This window comes from Schistocerca nitens, chromosome 2 (assembly GCF_023898315.1).
Source record: "Schistocerca nitens isolate TAMUIC-IGC-003100 chromosome 2, iqSchNite1.1, whole genome shotgun sequence".
NCBI classification, from domain to species: Eukaryota; Metazoa; Arthropoda; class Insecta; order Orthoptera; family Acrididae; genus Schistocerca; species Schistocerca nitens.
In genome coordinates, this window is record NC_064615.1 from 664,001,044 (window position 1) to 664,016,066 (window position 15,023).

A 15,023-nucleotide genomic window follows, 5' to 3' on the forward strand; every position below is an offset into this window, starting at 1 on the left:
TGATTACAGCTGTGGAGATAAGTGTGATAAGAACGTAGCTTGGAAACACATTAGCTTTAATTTATGGCAGAAGTGTAACTTGGTAACCTTTTGTTAAGTTTTGTTAAGCCACTGTGTGGAAGAAAACATTTATAGTTTGTATTCAGACAGGAGAATGATATTTTAAGGAACTTAAGTTGAAATATAGTTTTTACACAGCCCTCATGTGAATACATTTGTATAGAAAAAAATTTTTTTTTTACACAAGACAGAAAACCCTGAGGAAGCAAAAGATAGAGTTATTAAGGCCGTTTTGCGATTCGTACAACACCTCCACTTACGCGAAAAGATGACAAAATTACATCTACATTGAAGACATTTGACTTTTCAGGCTATGCAAGGTAGGTGCAAAGGAGCAGTGACCACCCGTGCAGCCGACATCGAGCAACGGACACTGAGAAAAGAGACATTTTACTGTCAATTATAATACTATGTTCTTTATTTATGATTTTTATATCTACTACATACATGATGTTTAACCTTCACTAAAGTAGAAGAAAGTTCATGGTTGAACTCTTGAGAGGAAATTTGATATGTTATCATATAATACACATTATGAGAGAGACAATCTCTGAGATACATTTTCCATTTGTATAGACGGTATCCACAAGAAGTGGAGATATCGAGGAAGTACTGAGCAGCTATGTGATTTACTCATGCAAGGATTTGTTAACGTATAATACACTTAGTCATATGAACAGTCAGAACACAAACACAGGATCTGTCATGATGTTACACTACACAGACTACACAGACTTGACGTACGGACACTTACATTTACCTATGATTTGGTAAATGGTAAGCACCTCCTTTCACACACCCCTTGAAGGTGACGCAAATGTTATAATGTATTATGTTCTCTTTGTATGTAGTAGCTGTAGGATTTGATAGTTTATAGGTAGTGAATAGTTTCTTCCATCCTATCCTTTTTTTTTTCCTTTCTCCATTATCCTACCACCTCCAGCAGCTGGGTTTTGTTTGTTTATGGAATGCAAGAATATATTGTGTGACAGTAAACTTTCAGGTATGAATAAAAAGACATGAAGAAAACTGAATATTGATGGCATTATAAGCCTGGTTAACCACTAGCCAGCCAAGATATGGAATCAAAAGAAAGAAAGAAATAATAAATGAAGGAAAGCCCGTGCTTTAAACATTAAGTCTTATATCCCTTGGCACGTCAAAACCTTAACAAAGAAAATCAAAATGACCATAAACCCCAATAAAAGAAAGCCAATGGGACTTAGTATAAATTTTTAGTGTAAATATTTCACGTGTATATTCTTGTAAATTTATATGTATTTGTATATGTGTTACAACTTTGCATATTGTCAATATATTTTGAAATGTGACCACGAAATGTAAGCTTTCATAATTAACGATGTAAACATGCTTGGACAAAGTGAACTGTTAAAATGTAAATATTGCAAAAAAGTGTTGCAAACTGTGAACGTTATAAACGACGAATTTTGTGCTGTTTGTGAAACTTATGGTGCATAAACCAAGTAACTGTTTGTAAATCGATATAAACTGCAATTTACTTCGATGATAATGAGGATTTTCACACTGCAAATGAACGTTTGTTGGCAAGTGTAAACAATGTGGTGAAACACACCTACCTTTGCGAACATCGACGCCGTTGTTCCTGGCCGGCCTTCAGATGCTTTGGAGACAATAAACTCAGCACCTGTCGTAGGCGATGTGGAGGCTAAAAACTACATCGACCATATATGCCCCGGGAACAATAGTCATGAAAATGCACAAGGACCTGGAGTGTTGTGTAGTAACAGAAGATATGGACGTTGCTTCAGATCACGCACACGCTCAATCTTATGGTGTCACCGGACTTAACACGCCAATTATGCTGGAATAACAACTTGTTATGAACACTATTTCAGAGTGAATACTGTTCAAGACTGTCATAACGCAGCGATTTTGAAACTGCCGCACGCGAAATTCAGTGATGCTACTGCGCATGCGCAAAGACTACGTGCTGCCAGAGATGCATTGGGAAACCAACGCTGGAAGCTCACAACATTAACTGCGCTGGTGAGCAGCTTGCTCAAACACACACTATGTAAACATATATATATTAATTGTCTAAAAAGGATCAAAACTGTAACAAGTGTATGTAGTATATAGATTTAGAAACCAAGTATTGACAAAGATAATCCTCTGAGTATGCACGTGGCGTTTCCTGGGAAAATATGTATAATAGACATTTAGGTATATCTATTCTATTGTTTGCTAGCCTGCCACGCTAAATGTTTTAGCGTGACAGTCGAGGGGGCGATGTAGCGGGGCTTTGAATTTCGCCGCGCTACACTCGTTCCCTCAGATAAAAAATATCCCGTCGCAGCGGTATGAGTGTTCGACGGCAGAGAAAATACTAAAATGGTAACACTTTTTTTGTTTTCTATCCGTTTTTTGTTTGTCTCTTGATAGCCGAAGCTTAAGGCAGACGTGATCTGATTAAGACGAAAAAACTTATTAATGTGTAGACATTGTGAAAGTTGTTAAGAAATTCGGAGGATGGAAGTAGCAAAGTAAATTAAATTGCATACAGTATCAAGATGATTTTAATTGGTATAAATTAGTGATTCCTGGACGATTTCAAGATTTCGGAGCAGACTTTTCACGCAGAATTGAAGGAGATTTTTGAAGACCTGGACGCCGCTCGAAAGAAGACATGTTAACCTGGTAAAGAATGAACTCAAAGCTACACCATTTACCCCTGTCAGTTACATTTTGTTATTCTCTGTTCTTTTTTCAAAAATTTTTGTAGTGGAAATTGGTTTAACTTTTGCTCAAAAACGCCACAAGGACCACCCCAACAATAGCTTTTCCGAATAACGAAGTCCGATAGCTTTTCTGTAATACAAAGTCCGATTTGCTTTTTCATTCTTTCCCTTTTTCACGGTCATTTACGATTATAAAACCCCTTTTTTATTCACCATTTCTTCCCACATTTTCAAACTTTTTCTTTTCTTCTCTAATATTCTTCTTTTTTTTTTATTAACCACTATAAATATCATCAGTATTGATTACATTATATCGCAAGTTTCAGATTTTCCGTGGAGTTACAGGACAGCTCTGCAGATATGGTCGTGCTCATCAGCTGAGCTTGGAAAACGAGTAAGGGCTACAGATGCGGGGTCCTGATGGGTGGTGGGATGGCAGCTTTGATACAATATTCTAAGAAAAAGTGGTTTTCAGGGTGACTGTGTACCAATGTCTCTGACAAAATGCGATTTTAATATTATGATTTTTCAATTAACTGTTCTTTTGCAAGACTTCATGTAATGAGCAGAGCTTGTGAAAATTTCATGTTGATAATAGTAATAATAATAAAAAGTGAATGTTATTTATGGAATTTGACAGAAATATTTAATTATCAACTGAAAATCAAGTAACACAGCAAGCTTCCAGAATGGAGGCATTAATTGAGCTTAACTCTGAAATGTACTCCAAAACACAACTTAAGAAGTAAGCCAGTTATCACAATTCTAATGTAAAAATCGTAGAGGGAGACCAAGAGATGAGTACACTAAGCAGATTCAGAAGGATGTAGGCTGCAGCAGTTATTCAAAGATGATGAGGCTTGCACACAATAGAGTAGCATGGAGAGCTGCATCAGATCGGTTTGTGGACTGAAAACAACAACGATGACGACAACAACAACGTGACACACAACACTGAATCTTCAAAACATATTTGTGGAGTGTTCAGTTCCCAACAGAAAAATAGCAATAAAAATTAAGCAAACTAAAATTTTCAGAGAGCATGCCTTGAGGATCAATGGTATGAGGATTAGCATGCAAAACACGCTAAACGACTCTAGAATAATGTAGTCCATATATTTTAGTAGCAGAATACCATACTTTTTCTAAATTAGTATTTTGAGACATTGCTCGCACTGATGGTTATCAAAATTATGGGAATATCTACAGGAAAAACGTGTTTCCCATATGGGGTGATAACCCGATCATTTGGTGTGAAGTTACATCAGTGAATTAAGTTAATCTACAGAAAGCTAGGTGTTGTATTATACATTTGTCTGTGACAAAGGCCAGATAAAGAAGAGGTCGGCAAGGAGACTTTCTTTTAGGGACGAAGGTTATCAGATCACAGTTACTCTGAATAACTTTACCAAACACTGGCATATGATAGGTTTATTGAGATCAGTATCATTGACGGTAACAACGCTATACACAGCAAGACATGAGCCACAATGAAATCTACTCTTCAGTGACTCCAGTATTAAACTGTGGAAAGGGCTGTGCATAACAACCACGAAGTTCCTCCAGAACTGGTGATGTGAGAATGACTACAGCAATTAAAAAAAAAGGTGTTCTAGAATTGCAAGCAAGGGATAACACAAAATGATTTTAGGTAACCCTGAACATCACTACGGTTACATATGTTGTTACCTACTGAGGACAGCAGATATCACCTTCCAAAACTACAAGGTTCTAACTCACATGTGCATAAGCTTCTACACTTCCCGTAATCCATCTGCTTGTATTAAGTATGTGTGGTTGGTTACAGACTTTCCTTATCATTACTGACTGAACTAAGGGGCATGAACCTCATGACAAATTATACAAAACTGCAATTAAGTAGCTGTAAATCCACATCAATAATATTTGCTGAAGACCATTAGTTGGTAACCACTTTCAAGTTTATTATTCCATGGTTCTCTTATATGCACCAGGTTGTTATAAACAATAAATCAGATTTAAAAATGACATAATAGTCATATTGCCTAATGTTACATAAAAAATAATCAATTTTTTTTACAATATAATGTAACTGGATAGAAAAAAAAATCTACTCACCAAGCAATGGCAGAAGAACACACACATAAAAAAAGTTTTTATGTATAAAAGTTTTCGGAGCCAGTGGCTCCTTCTTCAAGCAGAGGGGTTGAAGGGGAAGGAAGAGAGATGAAGGAAAAGTACTGGAGAGGTTTAGGTAAAGGATACAGTTTAGGAAAGTCACTCAGAACCCCAGATCAGGCAAGAATTATCGGACAGGATGAGATGAAAAAAATTGATTGTTGGGGACAGCAGTGGGCAAGAGGATAATATGTATTGCCAGTATACACCCTCTGCTTATGACCACTCATCCTAACTGATAAATTGGTGGTAGACATGCTGATGTAAAAGGCTGAACACTGTACACATTAACAGATCATTCATGACATGTCATTTCACAGGTGGCCTCCCCTTTGATAGAATATGTTTTGCCAGTTACAGGGCTGGTATGGGTGGTGGATAAGGTAAGTCTTGCAGCGAGGATGGTCACAGGGGTAGGAGCCATAGGATAGGGCAATAGGTGCAGAAGAAGCATGGGGTCTGACAAGAATGTTGCAGAGGTTGGGCTGGTGATGAAAAGTTATTCTAGGTGCGGTGGGCAAAATTTCAGACAGAATGGATTTCATTCAAGGGCGAGATTTTAGGAAGTCATAGCCTTGTTGAAGTAGCTGAGCAGGATAATATTGAGTGACGAGTGGTGTGCACCGAAGTAGTTGTTTGGAGGGATCAGCAGCCCCAGGATTGGATGTGATGGCTGGGAGATTAGCTTTTGAACTAGGCTGGTGGGTTAATTACGTGCAGTGAAGGCTGAGGTGAAAATTGTAGTGTATTGCTGTAAAGAGTCTGCATCCGAACAAATGTGTTTGCCTCTAATATCAAGGAACGTTTGACATGGAAAGGATGGAAACTGTCAAAATATAAGTACTGTTGTTTGTTAGTAGGTGTAATGTGGACAGAAGCTGGACTTTACTACTTTCCTCTCAGTTAAGTGAAGATCGCCGGCCACTGCGTTGTCAATGCTGAGACATAATGGCAAATCTGGTATTATCAGCACTGTTGACACTGTGGATCATGGAATATTGAATTCCTTAACGATTTCTAAAATGGAATGACCCATGCACCTAGCTCAACTACCAATCCGCATTCAGAGTCTCTTAATTCATTTTGTGTGGCCATTATCACGTCAGAAACCTTTTTATGCAAAACACCTGTGTACCCATGCACCTAGCTCAACTACCAATCCGCATTCAGAGTCTCTTAATTCATTTTGTGTGGCCATTATCACGTCAGAAACCTTTTTATGCAAATCACCTGTGTACAAATGGCAGCTCCGCCAATGCATTCCCTCTTATACCTTCTTTACACAACACTACCACCATCTGTGTATGTGCACATCGCTATCCCATGACCTCTGTCACCTAGTGTATTAGGACAATCTTATTTTGACGTAGAGATTTGTTGGCTTCATCAACTTGCACCCAAATATTCACATTCCAAACTAATCTACTACATCTGTGGCTTCGCTACAGTTTGGTCTGTCAGCACATGTAGTTTTCTTCCATTCACTTTTGTTGGCTTTGCCAACTTGCAACCACACTGTCACATTCTGAACTAACTTATGCCTCAGGACTTGCTACATGTCAGTCTGCCAACATATCTAGTTTTCATCCATTCCCCATATCAAAAGGAAATGTAATCAATTTGAATCTTCCACCGAAAGCAAAACAAAATAAATAAATAAATAAATAAAATAAAATAAATAAATAAAAATAAAAAAAATAAAAAAAAAATAGATTAAGCCTTTCTCATTGGCTACCATCACTCGATTGGCTATGACTACCACAAATAAATTGCTGACAACAGTGCATAATGGGAGGCAGTTTAGTGAATCATTCTTCTGCATTTCATGCATGGAGGGAACAGGGCAAAAGCCACAATAACTGGTATCATGTGAAGCATCCTCTGCCATCCGCTTCACAGAGGTTTGCAGAGTATGCCTGTAAATGCAAACAAATTGACAATCGTAAAATATAAACCATAAGTAATTAAGGTGTCCAACTTTCAGTAAAATATAAATAGAACACATTAGCATTTGGTGTACATTGTTCCACAGTATCATAGTGGTTAAACAGATGCAATGAAAAACAGCACCAGAAACAGATGGAACTTGCATAAAGCCTTTAGCTCGTGTCCAAATTTTGTTGCATATCCTCTTGTGCATTACTTAAGCCAGAAAACAGTGTTCTGTGTGTACTCCATAAACTGGCAAAGTTATCAGTCTTGTTTATGTGACTTTCAGTGCTTCAGTGCTTCTTCTCTTCAGTTACTTTTACTCCTTAACTTTCACTTCACCAGAACTTTCCATTACCATATTTGGAGAATAGTTTTGTTTATTTATGACACCTCACATGCTTGTACTATCAATATACCAAGTTAAAAAATATTTAATCTTTCATCTAATGAAAAATCCTATCTAAAGCAATTTATTTTACTAGTTCTGTTTGAAAAATATTTCAATTCTACACACATACCTTCTGAATGGCATCAAAAAGTGGGACAAAAAGATCAGTATCGTAGTTGGAACGCTTCTGTTGGATAACAGACACCAAGCGCTCTAGTCCCATTCCACAATCTATATGCTTCTTTGGCAAGGGTTTTAAACTTCCGTCAGACTCTCTGCAATGAAATAATACATACATACATACATACATACATACATACATCAATACAATAAATATTAACTACAATATTTACGGTTTGCAGGAAGTGCCAGCCATTTTTATCCTACCTTTATACCCATTTTTAACTTTTTATCAAACAAAGAAACTTTATGGTATAGATGACGGTAAAAAGTATGGGTTAGAATATTGCATTATGAGTAATTATAAATCCGTGAGGAAAAAATAAAGTTAAGAATGACTGCAGCCTTACTGAGGAAGAGAAGTAGGGTCGGAGAGGGAAAGAGACTACAGACAGTTTAATCAAAACATGATAATCACTTTGTGCCCTCTCTTTAAGGAGGAGGACATGTCTGAAGACGAGATTGAGGAAGAAATGAGATTTGGTAAAGAAGCCATAGGGGATCTAGTATTAAGAGTAAGATAGTAAGAGAGCTCTGGAAGACTTGTGGTCAAATAAGGCAGAAAGCTTTGACAACAATCCTCCAGAGTTTCTAAAATGGCTGGGAGAAGTGGCAACAAGATGATTGTTCAAATTGGTTTGTAGAATCTGAGTCAAGACATACCATCAAACTTTGGAAACATATTGTGACTCAATCCCAATGATAGCAAGAGCAGATAAATGTGAGAACTGTCAACAGCTTAATGGCTTGTGCATCCAAGCTGCTTACAAGAATTATATACAGAAAAATGGAAAAGAAAACTGAGGATCTGTTACATGACAATGTTTGTCTTTGAGAACAGTAAAGGCATTAGAAAGGAAGTAGTTCTGATGATGGGGTTGATAAGGCAAGCAAGAATTTTTTGCCAACGGGGGGAGGAGCATTTTACAATGTAATACGGTGCAACATCTTCATAAGTGTAAGCTAAAGGAAAAGGCAGGTAACGTACAATATGTACAAAAACCAAGAGGGAACAAGCAGATTGGAAGATCAAGAGCAAAGTACAGTAAGAAAAGATGTAAGGCAGGGATGCAGTCTTTCACCCCTACTGTTGTTCAATCTGAAATTAAAGAAGCCATGACAAATGGGGCCAAAAGCCTTGCTGCAATGGTAACACCAGTTTCCATCAGATCACCTAAGTTAAGCACTGTTGAGCTCAGCTAGCACTTGGATGGGTCACCATCCAGGTCTGTCTAGTGCTGTTGGCAAGCGGTGTGCACTCAGTCCTTGAGAGGCCAATTGAGGAGCTACTTGACTGAGAAGTAGTGGCACCAATCATGAAAACTGACAACAGCCGGGAGAACAGTGTGCTGACCACTGTGTGTGCTAAATGAATTGCAGGATCTGTCAAACAGAATGAACAGTGTAAGTGAGTACTCACTATGGACTGAGAGTAAACTGAGGAAAGATAATATACGAAACATCGACATTGGGGCCCATGAAGTAGACAAAGTGAAGGGATTCTCCTGCCTCGGAAGCAAAATATTGCAGCAACACACCTGAAATCTGAACAGCTAGAATGCCGTTCTGTGGTCTGTTTATCACAAGATATATCAGACTGCTCACAGAACAATGTGCAACTCACTGAAATATGTGTAAATGCAAGCACATGGGACATTAAGACTTATGATTACATATCTGAAAATACACTTGATATAGTGAGTTGAAGTCAGGGACATAACTATGCCAAGAAACACTGGGATGTTGCAATGATTAGCATAACACCTCAATAGCTCAACGGACTACTTGGACAATGCTGAGCAACAGCACAATTAGGTACTGAGACAATATTGTGCAAATTCTTGGCTGTACAATATCAAATTTCTGCATGTTTGCAAGAGACAACAACAACATGGATAAGACACCACATCTCTTACTAAACACAGCCAATGTTATTTTAACAAGCAAACAACAAAATCTGGTAAATGGGTTGCCAATTGTAACTGCCTGCTGAGTGCTGGCACTAAACCACCTTGGGAATCCATCCCCATCAGAATCATCATTTCGTTATATGGTACAAAAGCCACCACCCCACATATCTGCTCGTAAAATGTCCTTGTGTACAAATACTGCTATGGATGTAGAACTTTACTACAGGATGATCAAAACACAAAAAGAAATATCTATATAGAGAAGTCATGCTGCAAACCTGTACATACAGATGGCCCAGTATATTGAAATCTATACCAACAGACAGAAAGTCTCGTTCAGGCATGTGGAGGAGGGTATGATTACTGTGTTTGAAATGTGTGTCTTGGTACATCGGCCATCATATCTTGTCAGCAAACAATGCAGGAACCTACCATCCAATCACATGCATACATTTTTTACCTACAGACCTTACAGTCAACTTGTTTCTTTAGCAACGCACCAACATCACTCCTGAACTGAGTCACAAGAGATTGAAAAACATTTCACAACCTATAGCATGCTTATGGAGAGCCCTAGATCATCTGACGTCAATCCAACTGAGCACATCTGGAACACCACCAAGTATATATATGCATCTTGGATGCAATTCTGACAAGGAGTGGTGGGATCATCTTTTTGAAACCATCTATACGGTGTTGTTGGTTAACTTCCCAAATATCACACCCAGCAGCCATTCACCCTAACAGGATCTAGTTTGTGAGTACCAGACAAAAAAAAAAAATTGGAATTTCATTTGGCTCCCTATAGCTTTAAAAAAAACTTAACGTACGCCAGAATGGTTGTGTAGCACAATAGCTAAGGTACAGTCCTCACATGCAAAAGGTTGTGGCTTCAAAACTTATCAGGTGCTTTGAAAATTTTTATTTTTGAACCTTTATCAAAACAACTTTGATAGTTATTTTTATTCAATTAATTGGTTTAAATGTGTTTTTTTACCTATTCCTTGAGCACATCGTTTTGAACACTGTATTAAATGTCTTATATGCTCTCATTTCTTCTTTCTATCACACTTTTTCCACTTGGAATTTTGGTGCATGTGAATTTAATTATTTTTATTTATCTATCATAATATTTAACAATTTGAAAATACTGATTTGTCAGTTAAAAACAAAAGATGAAATAATCTATTTATATTACCTGTGCAATGGTCTCAAAAATGTATTTCTTGTTACTAGACGTATAGTTTTTTTGGAAGGTAATCCACATACTAACATTTAACACAAATTCTTAATGCACTATGGACAAAATAGTGCAGGTGAAGAGATTATAAGTAAAACAGAATAAGGAATAGAAATAATGAATGCAATAAAATGAAGGAGAATACAGGAAGATAAAACAGAAGAAATTAAATTAAAGTTTAAATGCGAACATTTTTAGGTTAGGCTTTACCGTGACTGTTACTGACATTAAATGAAACAACAAGTTTACTGTTACCAGGCACCGTTTTATTTTATTTTTTCCACGACACGTTTCGAAGGTTTAAACCTCCATCATCGGGTGGATTTACATTAGTTAGTATTACATATGTGTGTATGTTGTGTTACGATTTTGGAGGAACTTGTGGCACTGCCTCCAGTGGTCACAGGTTCCTTTTTCTGTCGTAACACATAACATGTATACTGCCGAATACATGTGAAGTGTTACGACAGAAAAAGGAACCTGTGACCACTGGAGGCAGTGCCACAAGTTCCTCCAAAATCGTAACACAACATACACACATACGAGGTGTGGCTAGAAAAAAACCGGACTAGTACTGGTGAAACAATAAAACAAATGCAATAAGGCTGAAAGTCGCGTGGCCTGTCACGTGACTCTCGCTCCGCCTACTGCTCAAGTTTCATCTGCCTACTGCACTCAGTCTGCCCGTGGCGTCTGTTTTAAGTAGTTGACGTTTTGTCTGTGCGTCGGAAAATGTTGAGTGTACAGAAAGAACAGCGTGTTAACATCAAATTTTGTTTCAAACTAGGAAAATCTGCAAGTGAAACGTTTGTAATGTTACAACAAGTGTACGGCGATGATTGTTTATCGCGAACACAAGTGTTTGAGTGGTTTAAACGATTTAAAGATGGCCGCGAAGACACCAGTGATGACACTCGCACTGGCAGACCATTGTCAGCAAAAACTGATGCAAACATTGAAAAAATCGGTAAACTTGTTCGACACTTTCCTTGTCAACTCCTGTTAACTCAGACACTGCTCTGATTGTTAAACGGCGATCTTGTCGAACAAGTTTACCGATTTTTTCAATGTTTGCATCAGTTTTTGCTGACAATGGTCTGCCAGTGTGAGTGTCATCACTGGTGTGTCTTCGCGGCCATCTTTAAATCGTTTAAACCACTCAAACACTTGTGTTCGCGATAAACAATCATCGCCGTACACTTGTTGTAACATTACAAACGTTTCACTTGCAGATTTTCCTAGTTTGAAATAAAATTTGATGTTAACACGCTGTTCTTTCTGTACACTCAACATTTTCCGACGCACAGACAAAACGTCAACTACTTAAAACAGACGCCACGGGCAGACTGAGTGCAGGAGGCAGATGAAACTCGAGCAGTAGGCGGAGCGAGAGTCACGTGACAGGCCACGCGACTTTCAGCCTTATTGCATTCGTTTTATTGTTTCACCAGTACTAGTCCAGTTTTTTTCTAGCCACACCTCGAATGTAATACTAACTAATGTAAATCCACCCGATGATGGAGGTTTAAACCTTCGAAACGCATCGTGGAAAAAATAAAATAAAACGGTGACTGGTAACAGTAAACTTCTTGTTTCATTTAAATTAAAGTTAATACATAAGAATAATTAAACTCACATGAACAAAGATCTCAAGTGAAAAAAGAATTATAGAAACAAAAAATGGGAGTAAATGAAGAAGTTAATGCAAGTAAAACACTGTGAAAAATGAACAGAAATGAAAAATTATATTTAAACCCATTAACTGAATAAAAATAATGATCAAAGTCATTTTCGTAAAGATTTATAAAGAAAAAAATTAAAGCATGTGACAAGATCTGAACCCGTAACATGTGGGGACTTTACATTAACCATTAGGGTCAACCTATTGCAAGTGGTCCAACACTGGTTGCTTGACCACTCAGCAAAAAATTGTATTTGCAGGATGAATTCCATCCTGTTTGGTGGATTCAAAATTATTTTTTTAAAATTTTTTAGTGGTTATTATTTAGAAAAAGCAGCCATTTTTGTTTCATGTCACAAGTGGTTTTTTGCTCTTATAAGCATCTGCAGTTTCTTAAATTATTCAGTAGTGTGTTGCCCCAGGCCTTTCAAATAAGAAACATTTAATTCAGCACACACTGGGCTATAAATTAAAACCATGATCACCGTGAATGTATTCCTTAATATATTTTTAATCGCTCAAATGTATTGGTAGCAAATGAAAAAAACTCAGTTTTTGAACAGTATTTTTCCAAAGAAGGAGTAATTTCTCAGCCTTAACATTTTTTGTGTTATTACACTACACAGTACATTTACTTTTTAGAGTCTCAATGGTGAGAAGCTTACACTGAAAAAATACATTATTTGAAAAATGGATTTTTTAAATTTTTTCATTCTTTGGCTTGCAATATCTTTGTTAGAGGACCAGATAAAAATCTGAAAATTACACCCTTTGTAGACCTTTATGATATCAAACTACAGTATAAATTTCAACTTTGAGATACAATGGGAAGTTTACAAAGAAAAAAAACGAGTGCTATACATTTTTTTTAATATCTGCAATATTTTGACTAATGTATAAAGTGTATCAGTTACATAATTTAAACATATCTATGATAACTTTTTTTAAATGAGTCAACTAATTACATTATCTTGTTTTCAACTTATTTGTTTTTACTGTGTTGCTCATTCAACAACAGAGAAATTTCTTCACTCAGTTTGGGCATTAGGTTAGCAGTTCACCCTGTCACTGTTGTAAATTACAGGGGAGACAGCTTCTTTAGTACATTTTTAACAGGTATCCAGACTTGATCCTTTTCAACTTTTTTAAATGAGGTCCTTGGTCCTGATGGGTGGTAAAACGTAACTTGTACATCTTGGTTTTGGCAATCAATACTACCAACTTCCGTAATCCACCAATGTTCGCCATAAACACAACCCACTATTTTTAAGTGTCGCTGGTACAAGTTTTCCGTACTGATGGTGTTTGCTATTGGGGGATGTTGATGTGAACTGACACTTGAGCATGTTGTGTGACTGACATATGAGATGACAAAAAAATCATGTGCCTTTAACCATCTGACAAGTGCTGAACCTTTCCTCCAAGACACTGGCGTAGAGTTCTTGAATTTCCACACATTTTATAAAAACGTAGGTAATCCCTTTTACCTGTTGTTTACAGAATTTAAACATTTATTGAGGTGTCAATATCTGGTTCCCATAGGTCCACAGCAAATGTGGGTGAATACCTATGGGACCAAACTGCTGAGGTCACCGATCCCTAGACCTACATGCTACTTAAACTATCTTACGCTAAGAACAACACATACACCCATGCCCGAGAGAGGACTCAAACCTCCAGCAGGAGCGGCCACGCAATCCGTGACATGGTGCTTTTAACTACGTGGCCACTCCGCGCAGCAGGTCCACTGCCGACTACCTTTAGTGATAGCTTGCTTTGTTGTGCTGCCAACTGCATCACATGCATTCTTCCCATGGCATGATGCAAAAAAGTGTGATTCTACATCAAGTCCACAGTCTTCTTTGTGAAAGGAGATGTCAACAATTTTTCTTGTTTTTATATAGGCTTGCAGTACCATCATCAGAGAAGAAGATCAGTTTGTTTACGGAAGGGTGAAGCAATTTTATTTGGTTTGTTAATTGCAGTTGAAAAAGAGTGCACTGCTGTAGTCACTTATGACACAAAAACTGGGACTCTTTAGTTTATCATGATCTTTATAATAGAACACAAATGGATGAACTGTTGCCTGTTTGTTTACCCAGTGGTACTCTAGTACATCATTTTGAGCAACAAATAGTTTTGCCAGGGTGGAGGTAACCGTGAGATAAAGATTTAATAACAAGTCAAAGTATAACTTTCTGTGAGTTAGGGCATGCATTGTCAGAAATCTGAATGTGGAAAGTAAGCTAGGAAATCTTAAAAGCGAAGTGCTAAGTTTCAGTCTAGATATAGTGGAGGTCAAGAAAGTGGAATGGGAAGAAAAGTATTTCTGATCAGACACTGGGGTAATATCAACAGCAGCAGAAAATTATATAATGAGAGTAGGTTTGCTGTGATGAGGAAGGATGGGCAGGAGTGAGTTACTATGAACAGGTCATCGATAACGTTGTTCTCATCAGGATGACAAAAAGCCAATATCAACAGTAATAGTGCAGGTAAACATGCCGATGTCATAAGCAGAAGATGAATTGATATGGAAAGTATATGAGGATATTGTCAGGGCAATTAAATATGTAAAGAGAAGTGATGATCTAGTAATCATTGGGAGGCTGGAATACTGTGCTAGGGGAAAGAACTGAAGACTGTCTTACAGGAGAGTATAGACTCAGCTGTAGGAATGGGAGAGAAACGCAACCAATGGAGCTCTGCAATAAATTTCAACCAGTAATAGTCACTGTTCAAAAATCACATGAGG

At 37.5% G+C, this 15,023-nt stretch overlaps 1 protein-coding gene across 2 annotated transcripts in view; it reads right to left on the reverse strand.

The window, feature by feature from the left end:
* The window catches only part of LOC126236775 (alanine--tRNA ligase, cytoplasmic), a 205,355-nt gene that overhangs the window by 148,074 nt on the left and 42,258 nt on the right, over positions 1-15,023 (reverse strand). For both annotated transcript variants that reach the window (XM_049946353.1, XM_049946352.1), the window contains exon 6: positions 7,388-7,532. In XM_049946353.1, coding sequence (XP_049802310.1) covers positions 7,388-7,532 — 145 coding nt within the window. The remainder of the gene's footprint in view (positions 1-7,387; positions 7,533-15,023) is intronic.